Here is a 14105-nt window from a genome sequence, read left to right on the forward strand (position 1 = left end):
TATGGCTTCCCATCCACCACTGGGTCGGACAACGGACCAGCTTTCATCTCAAAAGTAAGTCAGGGAATAGCTGCTGCACTGGGGACGGATTGGAAATTGCATTGTGCTTATAGACCCCAGAGTTCAGGACCGGTAGAGAGAATGAATCGGACTCTAAAAGAGACCTTAACTAAATTGGCCTTAGAGACTGGCGCAGACTGGGTGTCACTCCTTCCTTTTGCTCTGCTTAGAGTAAGAAATTCTCCCTATCAGCTTGGCTTTACTTCTTTTGAAATAATGTAAGGGTACCCCCCACCCATTATCCCTATTGCTTGCTGATTTGGATGATGCTGAATTTTTGTGTAAACTCGATTATTTGCAGCTCGTGCACAAGAATATGTGACCCCAACTTAAGGCATATGATACCGCTTCTGTCCCTACTCCCCATTTATTCAGACCAGGGGATTGGGTGTTCGTCCGGAGGCATAACCCCAAATCCTTAGAACCACGGTGGAAGGGACCCTACGTGGTGCTACTGACTACTCCCACCGCCCTTAAGGTAGATGGCATTGCCACTTGGGTCCATTGCTCCCACGCCAGGCCAGCTGACCCCTTTGCCCTGGACAACTACCGTGGTGGAACATGGGAGGTCTCCAAGCACCCGACTCAGCCGCTTCGCCTTCGCCTCAAGAAAAGAAAGTTAGACTGAATATTGTTATAATTTTCTTTTTGCCTTCTTTCCTTGCTACCCATGTTGATGTTGATGTGGATGTTGATGTTATTTTGGCAGCTCTCTCCAAAGGGAAGTGACCCCCTTATTTTAGGTAGTTTTGGGCTTGCTCAGGAATACGGGTATAGCCACCCGACCCTTAGAGCACAGCCGAGAAGTTTATGTATTATTTTGTTGCTTACATTTGGATACTAAACACTATACAGCTAATGGTAAGTCTGTATAGCTAAAAGTTAATTTTCAGTTTGCAGTAATCCTGCAGTCCGTTGGTAAAGTAGACTAAGGTTATAGCTTCCTGGCTAGGTAAGGTCAACGCCCCTGAGTCAGCCTGAAGAAGTTACAGAAGATGGATGATCTTCACCCATCAGCCCCCCTTTAAAACCGAGCGACCAGAATTATTTTTGGTTACTACTTTGGGCCCTATTGGCCCATGCCTTATGTCTATATCATCCCCTAGACATGCAAGCCATTGAAATGGACAGAATGGAGCCATGATTGGCTCCCAAGGTACCAAAAAGAAAAAGGGGGAAATGAAGTGCTAGACTTTGAAGTCAGGCCCCATTTTACCACGGGAACCCCATTTTACCACGTGAACCCCACTTTAGAATCGAGCCCTGAGCCAATCAGATTTGTACCTGTGTCCTAATCTTGCTTGCTTGAACACCTGATTGTTGTAACTTTGTTTTTTGCCTTTATAAGCTCTGTGTAATCGCAGCTCGGGGCTTCCTCCTAACCTCCGCTGTGTCGGTGGGTAGGACGAGGCCCGAGTTGCAGCTCGCTTAAATAAAGCCTTGCTTTTGCATTTTGGAATGTCTGAGTCTCGGTGGTCTTTTTTTTTTTTTGGCCAGTCCTGGGCCTTGGACTCAGGGCCTGAGCACTGTCCCTGGCTTCTTCCCACTCAAGGCTAGCACTCTGCCACTTGAGCCACAGCGCCGCTTCTGGCCGTTTTCTGTATATGTGGTGCTGGGGAATCGAACCTAGGGCCTCGTGTATCCGAGGCAGGCATTCTTGCCACTAGGCTATATCCCCAGCCTCGGTGGTCTTCTTGGTGGTCGTCTTGCGACTTGGCATAACAATTTGAAGTAGGAGCTTAAACTCTGCAGCTGGAACTTTACTGGCTACCCCAGGCCAAGATATGGATAAATTCTGGAAAGTCTAGCCAGTACACAGTAAAGTGTCATGTGGCAGATTGTGAAGTAAAGCTAAGGCACACTTCCTGCCTTCAGTGACCCAGCCTGCTTGGGAAGATGGGGTGCTGACATGAAAAAATAACTAGCAAGTCAAAGCAGAGGACAGCGACATGTCTGAATCAAACACAGGCCCCTTGGATTTGGTCAGAGCTGTTTTTATTTTTTAATTTAATTTTTTGCCAATCTTGTGACTTGAACTCTGGGCCTGAGCACTGTCCTTGAGCTTTTGTGCTCAAGGCTAGCGCTCTACTACTTGAGCCACAGCTCCACTTCCAGCTTTTTGTGGTTAATTGGATTTAAGAGTTGCATGTACTTTCTGGCCTAGGCTGGCTTCGAACTGCCATTCTCAGATCTCAGCCTCCTGAGTAGCTAAGATACAGGCATGAGCTGTGTAACTGAATGAAATTACCTCCTTAAGAAGGTTACCAGGGCAGAAGAAGGCAGGTTCCAGGGGTGAAGGTGGTCCTGCAGCACAACATGGGTCTCCGCGGTGCTGTGGTCATCACATTGTACAGAATGGGCTTCCCGGAGGCCGCTAGAACTTATCAGATTGAGGCTGCACCTACCAGCTCTGCAGGGAGTGGGCTCAAGGCAGACCTTATCTTCAAGAAGATTGAGAAGGGGCTGGGAATATGGCCTAGTGACAAGAGTGCTTGCCTCATATACACGAAGCCCAGGGTTCGATTCCCCAGCACCACATATATAGAAAAAGGCCCGAAGCGGCGCTGTGGCTCAAGTGGCAGAGTGCTAGCCTTGAGCGGGAAGAAGCCAGGGACAGTGCTCAGGCCCTGAGTCTAAGGCCCAGGACTGGCAAAAAAAAAAAAAAAAAGATTGAGAAGAAGTTTGAAGAGGAAGGTGAGCAGTTTGTGAAGAAAATTGGTGGTATTTTTGCCTTCAAGGTTAAGGATGGCCCTGGGGGTAAAGAAGCCACTTGGGTAGTAGACATAAAGAATGGCAAAGGATCAGTGCTTCTCAACTCAGATAAGAAGGCTGACTGCACAATCACTATGGCCGACTCCAACTTGCTGCCTTTGATGACTGGGAAAATGAACCCTCAGTGGGCCTTCTTCCAAGGTAAATTGAAAATCATTGGCAACATGGGCCTGGCAATGAAGTTAGAGTCTTCAACTTTAGCCAGGCAAAGCTAAGCTGTGAAGAACACCTCTGACAACTTGGGAAAACCAAGATGAGATATCTAGCTATATCTCCATCTCCTGTATTGTCACAGTAACCATACATGGACAACTAGCATAAGTTAGATCTGTTGTTAAATTGGTGTGACAGATCATGTTTTTCCTAAACTCTAGGTAAACAGGGTCTTATGGTGTACTACTGTGTTGGCAGAATTGCATACGATTATGCATGACCAAGTTAATATGGTAATTATGTTTTGGGGTGAGTTTGAGTTTCAGAATAAAATTCAGAACAGTAAAATTTTAAGGATTATGCAAATAAAAGCTCTTGTTTTGCTTAGAAGACAAGGTTCATTCTGCTGAAGATTCAATTTAAGAATTTTCTTTGGGGCTGGGAATATGGCCTAGTCGCACGAGTGCTTGCCTCATATACATGAAACCCTGGGTTCGATTCCTCAGCACCACATATATAAAAAAGGCCAGAAGTGGCACTGTGGCTCAAGTGGCAGAGTGCTAGCCTTGAGCAAAAAGAAGCCGGGGACAGTGCTCAGGCCCTGAGTTCAAGGCCCAGGACTGGCAAAAAAAAAAATTTTTATTCTTTGGGAGAACTAGAGTAAAAATAGAAATACTAATAGCTGAGCAGTAGTTAGTGTTGTACACTTGATAACCATCATGGATTTCTCATTAATAGTTCTTTTTTTTTTTTTTTTTTTTTTTTTTTTTGCTACTCAGGAAGCTGAGATCAGAGGAGCAAAGTTCAAAGTCAGTCCAGGTAGGAAAGTCAATGAGACTCCCCAATTAACCAGCAAAAAACCCTGCAGTGGTGGGGTGCAAGTGGCTCAGGCCTGTAATTCTAACTTCTCAGGTGGCTGAGATCTGAGGATCACAATTCAAAGACTGCTAGGGCAGGCAGGTTCGTGAAAACATTATTAATTTTTAAAAAGCTACAAGTGGAGCTGTGGCTCAAGTGGTAGAGTGCTGGCCTTGAGCAAAAAAGCTCAGGGACAGTGCCCAGGCCTCAATTCAAGCCCCAGAACGGGCCAGAAAAAAACAACAAAAAACTAGTGGGCTGAGATGTCGATCAGTGGCAAAGCAATTGCCTAGCAAGTGTAATGTCCTAGGTTCTATCCCCAATACCCTCCCCTGCAAAAAGGCAGGAGTAGATGTTTCTCAAGTGGCAGCCCTGGACAAAAAAATCCTAAGGGATAGCACCCAGGCCCTTAGTTCAGGCCCTAATTCTGGCACACACAAGCACAAACACACACACAAAAATCTATTACAATGGTTACAAATATCTATGAAGTTATTAGATGCTACACACAAAGATAGGTGTGTGGTGTGCACTATATAAGTTTATAAGGATTGATTGGATTGTCTGCTAGCATTTCTAAAAAAGTAATAAAGCTACGTTGAATAGACTGCTTGATTTGTGTATATTTTCTAAAGAAATGCCTCTGGAGAGAAACACAAAGGCACAATGCCTATGTGCAACTGATCATATAAAATATTTATACAATGAACTCCAGGAAAGGGAAACAAATCGCTATGTAGTATTCCATTGTGTATAGGTACCATATTTTTTGGATCGTCTGTGGAGGGGCATCTGGGTTGTTTCCATATTTTGGCTATTGTGAATTGTGCCGCGATGAACATGGAAGTACAAATGTCTTTTTGATATCTAGGGGTTTGCTGTTTAGGATAGATGCCTAGGAGTGGTATGGCTGGGTCATAGGGTAGGTCTATATTGAGCTTTTTGAGAAACCTCCATACTGTTCTCCAAAGTGGCTGTACTAATTTGCACTCCCACCAACAATGGAGAAGGGTTCTTCTTTCCCCGCACCTCCTCCAGCATTTGTTGTTGCCTGAGTTCAAAGTATAGGCCATTCTAACTGGAGTGAGGTGGTATCTCAGGGTTTTTATTTGCATTTCCTTTACTACCAGGGATGTTGAACATTTCCTCATGTGTTTCTTTGCCATTTTTATATCTTCTCTTGTGAAGTCTCTCTTTAGCTCCTTTGCCCATTTCCTAATTGGTTTATTGGGCTTGGAGGGGCTTAGATTTTTGAGTTCTCTATAGATGACAGATATCAGGCCTTTGTCTGTTGCTGTGCTGGTAAATATCCTTTCCCATATGGTTGGCTGTCTTTCTATTTTGGTGGCTATGTCCTTAGCTGTGCAGAAACCTTTTAATTTGTAGTAGTCCCATTTGTCGAGTCTTTCCCTTATTTGTTGTGACTCCTGGGACTCTTATTCAGGAAGTTCCTTCCTGTGCCTATAAGTTCTAGCATCTTTCCTACTCTGTCCTTCAGTAGTTTCAAGGATTCAGGTCTGATATTGAGGTCCTTGATCCATTTTGAGTTGATCTTGGTGCATGGTGATAGGCTTGGGTCTACTTTGAGTTTTCTGCATATGGCTGCCCAGTTCTCCCAGCACCAGTAGATGAAGAGGCTATGTTTATTCCATTGTATGTCTTTAGCTCCTTTGTCGAATATCAGCTGACTGTAAGAGTGCGGTTTTATTTCTGGATCTTCAATTCTAATCCATTGGTCTTCTGATCTGTTTTTATACCAATACCAGGCTGTTTTTGTTATGATGGCCCTGTAGTAGAGCTTGAAATCTGGTATTGTGATACCTCCTGCACTGCTTTTTTTTGCCTAGAATTGCTTTGGCTATTCTAGGTCTTTTGCTGTTCCATATGAATTTATGGATTGGTTTCTCTATTTCAGTGAAGAATGTGGCTGGGATTTTGATAGGGATTGCATTGAATTTGTATAACAATTTGGTCATTGCTGTTTTTTTATTTTCTTTTTGTTCTGTTTGCTCATTTATCTCTCTGGATAAGGGGGGCAAAGAAATGGAGGGACAAAGGGTGAACAAATGCAGCAGTGGTACTCACTAAACACTATGTTAAAAAATGAACCATACAATTTGTGAGGGGGACAGGAGGAAAAAACTGGGAGAAAGTGAGGGGAGGGGTGACATGGTCCAAAAAGGAATGTACTCTTTACCTGACTTGTGTAGCTGTAACACCTCTGTACATCACCTTTACAAAGACAGTTAAAAAAAATTTTCCCCAAAAGAAATGCCTCTGATAAATGAAGTCATGGTTTTCAATATAGACCATGTAAAACATAAACTATGCACCTGTGGACAGGGATGGGAAGGAGAAAGTGGGGTAAAGTGAAAGAAGGGGCGAGATTGTCCAAGAAGCATTGTACTAATTACCTGATCTATGGAATTATAACCCTCTGAACAACACCTTAATAACAACAATAACATTATAATTAAAAACAAGAAATGCTTCTGATATTATGCTTCTTATATTTATTTTTGTTAAGCATTACATAGTATAATGGATAATCTTTTAGCAAGAGCTGACGACTGTGACTCATTTTGCATCGATCAGGAAACTGCTTCCTTAATCAATGTTCTCCAAGCCCTGAAAAACAGTTTAAAAAGGAGATTGTGAAAATTCTGCTCCTGTCAGATATATCATATTCTTTATTTCCACTGTTACAGAACAATTTTGCTATTAGAGCAAATAATTTCATATCCCACATTTCTCTAACGGCAAAAATATGCAATTTAATTGAATTTTATAATCACTGAAGAGCCTATAATGATTCTACTTTACGTTTCTTAACATATTGCTTTGTACCAAAAGATCCTCCCCCACCCCAAACAAAATTAAAGTCAAGCAACTATTTACCAGACAGTTCCTTCTACAAAGCTCCCTGAAAATCAGGAAGAAATATGTTTGACAAAGTAACTGCCAATAAGCTAGACACCCGTGGCTCATACATGTAATCCTAGCTGAAGGCTGAAATCTGGGCTGGGAATATGGCTTAGCAGTAGAGTGCTCGCCTTCCATGCATGAAGCCCTCGCCCTGGGTTCGATTCCTCAGCACCACATAAACAGAAAAAGCCAGAAGTGGCGCTGTGGCTCAAGTGGTAGAGTACTAGCCTTGAGCAAAAAAAAAAAAAAAAAGAAGCAGCCAGGGATAGTGTTCAGGCCCTGAGTGCAAGCCTCAGCACTGGTAAAATAATAAATAAACAAACAAACAAACAAACAAATAACAAGAAGGCTGGGATCTGAGGATCATGGTTCAAAGCCAGCCCAGGCAGAAAAGTCCCCATGAGACTCTTATCTGCAATTAACTACTCAAAAACCTAAAGTGGTTCTGTGGCTCAAAGTGGTAGAGGGCTAGCCTTGTGCAAAAGTGCAAAAGAGCTCAGGGACATCACCCAGGCCCTCAGTTCAAGTCCCACAAAACACACACACACAAAGTAACTGCCAATAAAAGGTATACTATTGGGGCTGGGGATATGGCCTAGTGGCTAGAGTGCTTGCCTCGTATACATGAGGCCCTGGGTTCGATTCCCCAGCACCACATATACAGAAAATGGCCAGAAGTGACGCTGTGGCTCAAGTGGCAGAATGCTAGCCTTGAGCAAAAACAAGCCAGGGACAGTGCTCAGGCCCTGAGTCCAAGCCCCAGGACTGGCCAAAAAAAAAAAAAAGTACACTATTACCCTCATTCCACTTTTTTACAAATAAAACAAAAAAGGAGGATCTAAGAAGTTAAAAAGTACTGCTTAGATTGCTTGAAAACAAAAATCATTTCCTTAGGTTGGTAAGGAAGTAAAAGAGCCAGAATTCAAGTACAGACACTCTAATTTCAAAACTTTTGCCCAGTAAGCACTGATTCATTCAAAAGGCCTACTGTATCTTTCTTACTTCACAATCAAATACTTCAGAATCTAAAATATTAGTCAGTGATATTCCTTCCAGGTTATTTAAATAACAGTTTGGGGATGACATTGTCCAAAAAGAAATGTACTGTTTACCTGATTTATGTCACTGTAACCCCTCTGTATATTACCCTTATAATAATTTTTTTTTAAGTTTTGTGCTACAGGAAGAATCAACTTGAGAAGTCTTTACATACCAGGTGATACTGATAGTTATATGAGACTATGCTATGAGAAAGATACCTCTAGATATGTAAAGGATGCTCACTTCAATATCAGACAGAAAATGAAAATCAAGTAAGTACTGTGTTATGTTTCCCAAGGCATCACCAGAGCCCACCTAAACCCTGATCAGTAACTAGCATCAGTCATCTTACCTTGGACACATAGTAACGGTTGACTCCAGAGATTCGTCTATCTCTTTCCATCATAGCCCAGTGATAAGGAAAATAGGTTACCCTTTTCTCCTTCAAATAGAAGACAAGTATTGCAGTTGAAAATATGGCCTAGTAGATGGATTTCACAACTTTTTTTTTGCCAGTCCTGGGGCTTGGACTCAGGGCCTGAGCACTGTCCCTGGCCTTTTCCATATTTGTGGTGCTAAGGAATTGAACCCAGGGTTTCATGTATGCAAGGCAACCACTCAACCACTAGGCCACATTCCCAGCCCCGGATTTCACAACTTTTTTTTTTTTTTTTTTTACCAATCCTGTGGCTTGAACTCAGGGCCTGAGCACTGTCCCTGGCTTCATTTTGCTCAAGACTAGCACTCTACCACTTCAGCCACAGTGCTATTTCTGGCTTTTTCTATACATGTGATGTTGAGGAATCAAACCTAGGCTTTCATGTGTGCAAGGCAAGCAATTTACCACTAGGCCATATTCCCAGCCACGGATATCACAACTTTTAAGAGGTGACAAGCCAGATGGTGGCTCACACCTATAATCCTAGCTACTAAGGAAGCTGAGATTGGGGATCATGGTTCCACACCAGCCTGGGCAGGAAAATCCATGACACTCTGATCTCCAATTAACAACACCCCCAAAACCGGAAGTAAAGCTGTAGCTCAAAATGGTAGACCCCTAGCCTTGAGCAAAAAGAGCTCAGGGACAGTACATGGACCTTGAGTTCAAGCCTCAGGACTGACAAAAAAAGAGGTGAAGGGGCTGGGGATATGGCCTAGTGGCAAGAGAGCTTGCCTCCTATACATGAGGCCCTGGGTTCGATTCCCCAGCACCACATATACAGAAAACCGCCAGAAGTGGCGCTGTGGCTCAAGTGGCAGAGTGCTATCCTTGAGCAAAAAGGAAGCCAGGGACAGTGCCCAGGCCCTGAGTCCAAGGCCCAGGACTGGCCAAAAAAAAAAAAAAAAAGAGGTGAAAAGCTAGAAAAACAATCATTACTGTAATAAAATCCAATACTATAGGCTAGAAAAACAATCATTACTGTAATAAAATCCAATACTATAGGCTGGGACTATTGCCTAGTGGTAGAGTGCTTGCCTAGCATACATGAAGCCCTGGGTTAGATTCCTCAGCACCACATACATAGAAAAAACCAGAACTGGCGCTGTGGCTCTAGTGGTAGAGTGCTAGTCTTGAGCAAAAAGAAATCAGAGACAGTGCTCAGGCCCTGAGTTCAAGCCCCAGGATTGGCAAAAATAAAATCCAATACTAGAGTAGAATGAAAGGCAATGTACAACCAAAATCTAATAAATAAAACTAGACCACTAAGATTTAGGATTTGCTTTGAAATCTTGGGACTAAAAGTATGGCTCTGGGGTAGAGCAAGTGCTTAGTAAGTGTGAGGGTTCAAACTCTAGTGCTGCCCCCCCCCAAAAAAAAAGTGGTAACTGTCTCCTTACAGTTCCTATTTTTACAAACATCATTTTTCCATTTCTTCTGTTTTAATATGTGTAAATCATTGCCTTTTATGATTCTAAGGAATAAAGGTAGATCACGCGTGAAGTACAATGCCAAAACCAAAAAGCAAATCAACTTAAAACTGGACCACAATGAGTGAAAAGTGAAAATCCTTACGTAATTTCCAGATGGCCTGCAGAATAAAGTGGGAAAGTTTTTTAGGTGGGGGCGGGGGAGAGAATTAGGTGTAGTGGACACTTGTAATCCCTGCACGTGAGAGGTTGAGACCACAAATTTGAGTTCCTGGCCAGCCTGGACTACAAGGACAGTATGTCTAGAAAAGGGGAGGAGCTATGGGTAAGAAAAAAGTGGGAAAGTTATAGGGGTGTAGATGTGAGAAATGAAAACCCATGTCAACAAGAAGGGGGATCTGAGGTCGGAAGGAGCGAAGACAAGATTCTCGTTGGCCTAGCAATTTGGACCTACGTCAAATCTACCGTTTCAGATCCCGAGTCGTTACTTTGCCCGGGCCGGGTATTCCCAAGCCCCAAACTAGCAGTTTCTAGCTGAAAGATGTGGTTTCCTGAGGGCACCTTGGGAGAGCGCCTGCGCTGCCTAAGGGTCGCCCCGCCCCCACCGCCAGCAACGGAATCGGCCCGGCGCCGGTAAACCGCCTTACCTTGCCTCCGTTAGTGTACTTCTGGATGTAAGCAGTGGCCACTCCAGGAATGACCAGGCACGTGCCCATGATGAGCAGTCCCGGGACAATCTCGAACCACATCCCGGACCGGTTATTTAGATCCAAATCCTTCCCTCCAACGCCTTAAAGGTTACCGGACTACGGCTACCTTCCCAGCAAACCCCGCGGCAGCACATGAGAGGGGCGGTGCCATGTCCGGCTTCGCGGGAAGCGACGGAGTCCGCCAAGGCTCAAAAAGATCTATTGCTCGCACTCGGCGAACTCGTTTTCCGGCATTTCAGACATCAGCTTCTTTTCGCCCCATTCTGACTTACGGCAAAGCAGACGACGTTTAGGAACGAGGCTGTGCGCCGCAGCAGTTTCAAAGCTCCGAGAATCGCAAATGGCCGAGCAATTTTCTCCAGGCAAGTCGACCGACCGGGTCTGTACCTTTCTTTTCAAAAAGCCTGGGCGGAAAGGAGCTGCTGCAGGCCGCAGAAAGCGGCGGATCTGTGAGCCGGAACCCGGAGAAAGCAGCAGCAGCGATGAAGGCAGCACAGTGGTTCGACCGGAGAAGAAGCGGGCGACCCACAATCCCATGATCCAGAAAACCCGGGGCAGCGGCAAACCCAAAGCAGCCTACGGTACATTAAGTAGCGAGGAGGAAGAGGAAAATGCGCCCGAGAGCCTTGGCGTGGTCTACAAGTCCACCCGCTCTGCGAAACCCGTGGGGCCAGAAGACATGGGGGCGACAGCTGTGTATGAGCTGGACACCGAGAAGGAGCGTGACGCACAGTCTATCTTTGAGCGTAGCCAGAAGATCCAGGAGGAGCTGCGGGGCAAGGAAGATGACAAGATCTATCGGGGAATCAATAATTACCAGAAATACATGAAACCCAAGGATACCTCCATGGGCAATGCCTCCTCCGGGATGGTGAGGAAGGGCCCCATCCGAGCGCCCGAGCATCTGCGAGCCACCGTGCGCTGGGATTACCAACCCGACATCTGTAAAGACTATAAAGAGACTGGCTTCTGCGGCTTCGGAGACAGCTGCAAATTCCTCCACGATCGTTCAGATTACAAGCACGGGTGGCAGATCGAACGTGAGCTTGATGAGGGTCGCTATGGTATCTATGAGGACGAAAACTACGAAGTGGGAAGCGATGATGACGAAATACCATTCAAGTGTTTCATCTGTCGCCAGACCTTCCAAAACCCTGTTGTCACCAAGTGCAGGCATTATTTCTGCGAGAGCTGTGCCCTGCAGCATTTCCGCACGACCCCACGCTGTTATGTCTGTGACCAGCAGACCAATGGCGTCTTCAATCCCGCCAAAGAATTGATTGCTAAACTGGGAAAGCATCGAGCGATGGAGGATGATGCTTCTGATTTCCCAGAAGACCCCGAGGAAGGACCGATCCCCATCACTTAGATTTCCATTCTTCCCAAATCTCAAAATAAATTCTTCGCTGCCCATTTTAGATTCCGTGTCCTTTCTGTTTTAGAAAGCTGACAGAGAGGTGATGTAGGGTCCTGGATTACATGCTTTGAGGTGGGTGTTAACCTGGATTTTAGCCCTGGATTTTAGCTCTGGGATAAATACTTGCTCTGTGTTTATTTTTAGGAGCATCTTCCATAAATGATGAGGATGGGAGAAGCTGGAGAAAAGAGCTAGTATGTGTGTGAAGTAACCAGAGCTCTCCTGTAAGCAATAATTCAATCTAGTTTGTGTGTGTGTGTTGGCCAGGGCCAAGGTGTTGAACATGACAGTCCAGACTGAACTTTCAAACTTGAGAAGACAAATACTTATTTTGTAATCCAGTATCCATTTTATAATCCATGGAAATAATCGTTTTCTAACAGACTTTCTTAACAGAGTGGATCATACCCTCTTTTTAAATTTTTTTAATCTTTTATTGTTATTATAAAGGTGATGTACAGAGGGGTAGATTTTTATCCTCTTAAAGTTAGTAACTACTCCTAGCTCTTGGCTTGTAGAAAGCACACAATAATAAGACCATAAGATTTTTAAAAGGGGGCTGGGAATATGGCCTAGTGGTAAAGTGCTCGTCTCGTATACATGAAGCCCTGGGTTTGATTCCTCAGCACCACATATATAGAAAAAGCCAGAAGTGGCGCTGTGGCTCAAGTGGCAGAGTACTAGCCTTGAGCAAAAAAAAAAATATAAGCCATGGACAGTGCTCAGGCCCTGAGTTCAAGCCCCAAGACTGGCAAAAAAACAAAACCAAACAAACAAATAAAAAGGGAATTGAAAGGAACTCCAGGAAATGGAACCAAGAGGTTTTTTCTTTGTTGCCACTATTCTTTTCTTTTTGTTTTTTTTTTTTTTTTTTGCCAGTCATGGGGGCTTGATCTCAGGGCCTAAGCACTGTCCCTGACTTCATTTTGCTCAAGGCTAGCACTCAACCACTTCAGCCACAGCAGGACTTCTGGCTTTTTCTATATATGTGGTGCTCAGGGATCGAACCCAGGGCTTCATGTACACGAGGCAAGCACTTTACGGCTACGCCATATTCCCAGCCCCTATTCTTTTCTTTTTGTTTTGTTAGTTTATCTGTCTTTGGGAGGACAAACTGGGGCACAGATATGGAGTGACAAAGGATGAGCAAATGCAGCAGTGGTACTAAGAAAACTAGGTTGAAAATGAACTATATAACTTGTGGGTGGGAACGGGAGGGAGAAACTAGGAGAGAGCAAGGGAAGGGGTGACATTGTCCATAAAGAAATGTACTCTTTACCTGACTGGGAGATAGCAGAAGTTTGGGGACAGGTGGTTTAATATGCTGCTGTTATGGTTACAGGATGGATTACAGAGACATGTAAAACAAGGGGGGTAGAGGGTTAAGCCAAATATTTAGTGAAATTTTGTTAATATGACTATAATTCGGGTTGATAATAGGAACCAGATGCAAAAATAAAGGGTCTTTTAAATTCACATTCATTAATCCATGTAAAGATTTTGTTCTTGTTTTTGTTTCTTTGTGAGCACCACTTCTGGCTTTTTTGATTAATTGGATTAATATGAGTCTCACACTTTTCCTGCCCAAGCTGGCTTCAAACATCAGTCCTCAGATCTTAGCATCCTGAGTAGCTAGGATTACAGGTGTGAGCCAACAGCACCTGGCTCATGATGTTCTTTGATGACATACTTTCTCTCAAGCACTGTGCTTGGCATAGGTACTTTTTTTTTTGCAGTAATAGGGCTTGAACTCCGAGCCTGTACTTTCTCTCAAGCACTGTGCTTGGCATAGGTACTTTTTTTTTTTTTGCAGTACTGGGGCTTGAACTCCGAGCCTGGGCACTGTCCCTGAGCTTATTTTGTTCAAGGCTAGCACTCTACCACTTTAAGCCACAGCACCACTTCCGGCCTTTCTGTGTATGTGGTACTGAGGAATTGATGCCAGGCCTTCATGCATGCTAGTCAAGCACTCTACCACTAAGCCACATTCCCAGCCTGTCATATTGTTATGCCAAGTCGCGAAACGACCACCAAGAAGGCCACCGAGACTCAGACATTCTGAAATGCAAAAGCAAGGCAAGGCTTTATTTAAGCGAGCTGCAACTTGGGCCTCGACCTACCCACCGACACAGCAGAGGTTAGGAGGGAGCCCCGAGCTGAGATTACACAGGGCTTATAAAGGCAAAAACAAAGTTACAGCAATCAGGTGTTCAAGCAAGCAAGATTAGGACACAGGTACAAATCTGATTGGCTCAGGACTCGAGGCATTCTGGGGGCAGTCAGAGTTAAGCATTCCCAGT

At 44.3% G+C, this 14105-nt stretch overlaps 2 protein-coding genes across 2 annotated transcripts; one reads left to right on the forward strand and one right to left on the reverse strand.

The window, feature by feature from the left end:
• Window positions 1–6330: 6330 nt before the first annotated feature.
• Ndufa1 (NADH:ubiquinone oxidoreductase subunit A1) lies at window positions 6331–10525 on the reverse strand. Its single transcript, XM_048335989.1, has 3 exons — window positions 10326–10525; window positions 8162–8251; window positions 6331–6471 (listed from the first exon to the last, which is right to left on the reverse strand). Exons 1-3 carry the CDS (start codon window positions 10425–10427, stop codon window positions 6451–6453), a joined length of 213 nt encoding a protein of 70 aa, XP_048191946.1. The 5' UTR covers window positions 10428–10525; the 3' UTR covers window positions 6331–6450.
• A 75-nt stretch (window positions 10526–10600) lies between these two features.
• Rnf113a (ring finger protein 113A) lies at window positions 10601–11806 on the forward strand. Its single transcript, XM_048335988.1, has one exon. The coding sequence runs from the start codon at window positions 10729–10731 to the stop codon at window positions 11755–11757; it is 1029 nt and encodes a 342-aa protein (XP_048191945.1). The 5' UTR covers window positions 10601–10728; the 3' UTR covers window positions 11758–11806.
• Window positions 11807–14105: the final 2299 nt, after the last annotated feature.

The sequence above is a fragment of the Perognathus longimembris genome, chromosome 28 (assembly GCF_023159225.1).
Source record: "Perognathus longimembris pacificus isolate PPM17 chromosome 28, ASM2315922v1, whole genome shotgun sequence".
NCBI lineage: Eukaryota > Metazoa > Chordata > Mammalia > Rodentia > Heteromyidae > Perognathus > Perognathus longimembris.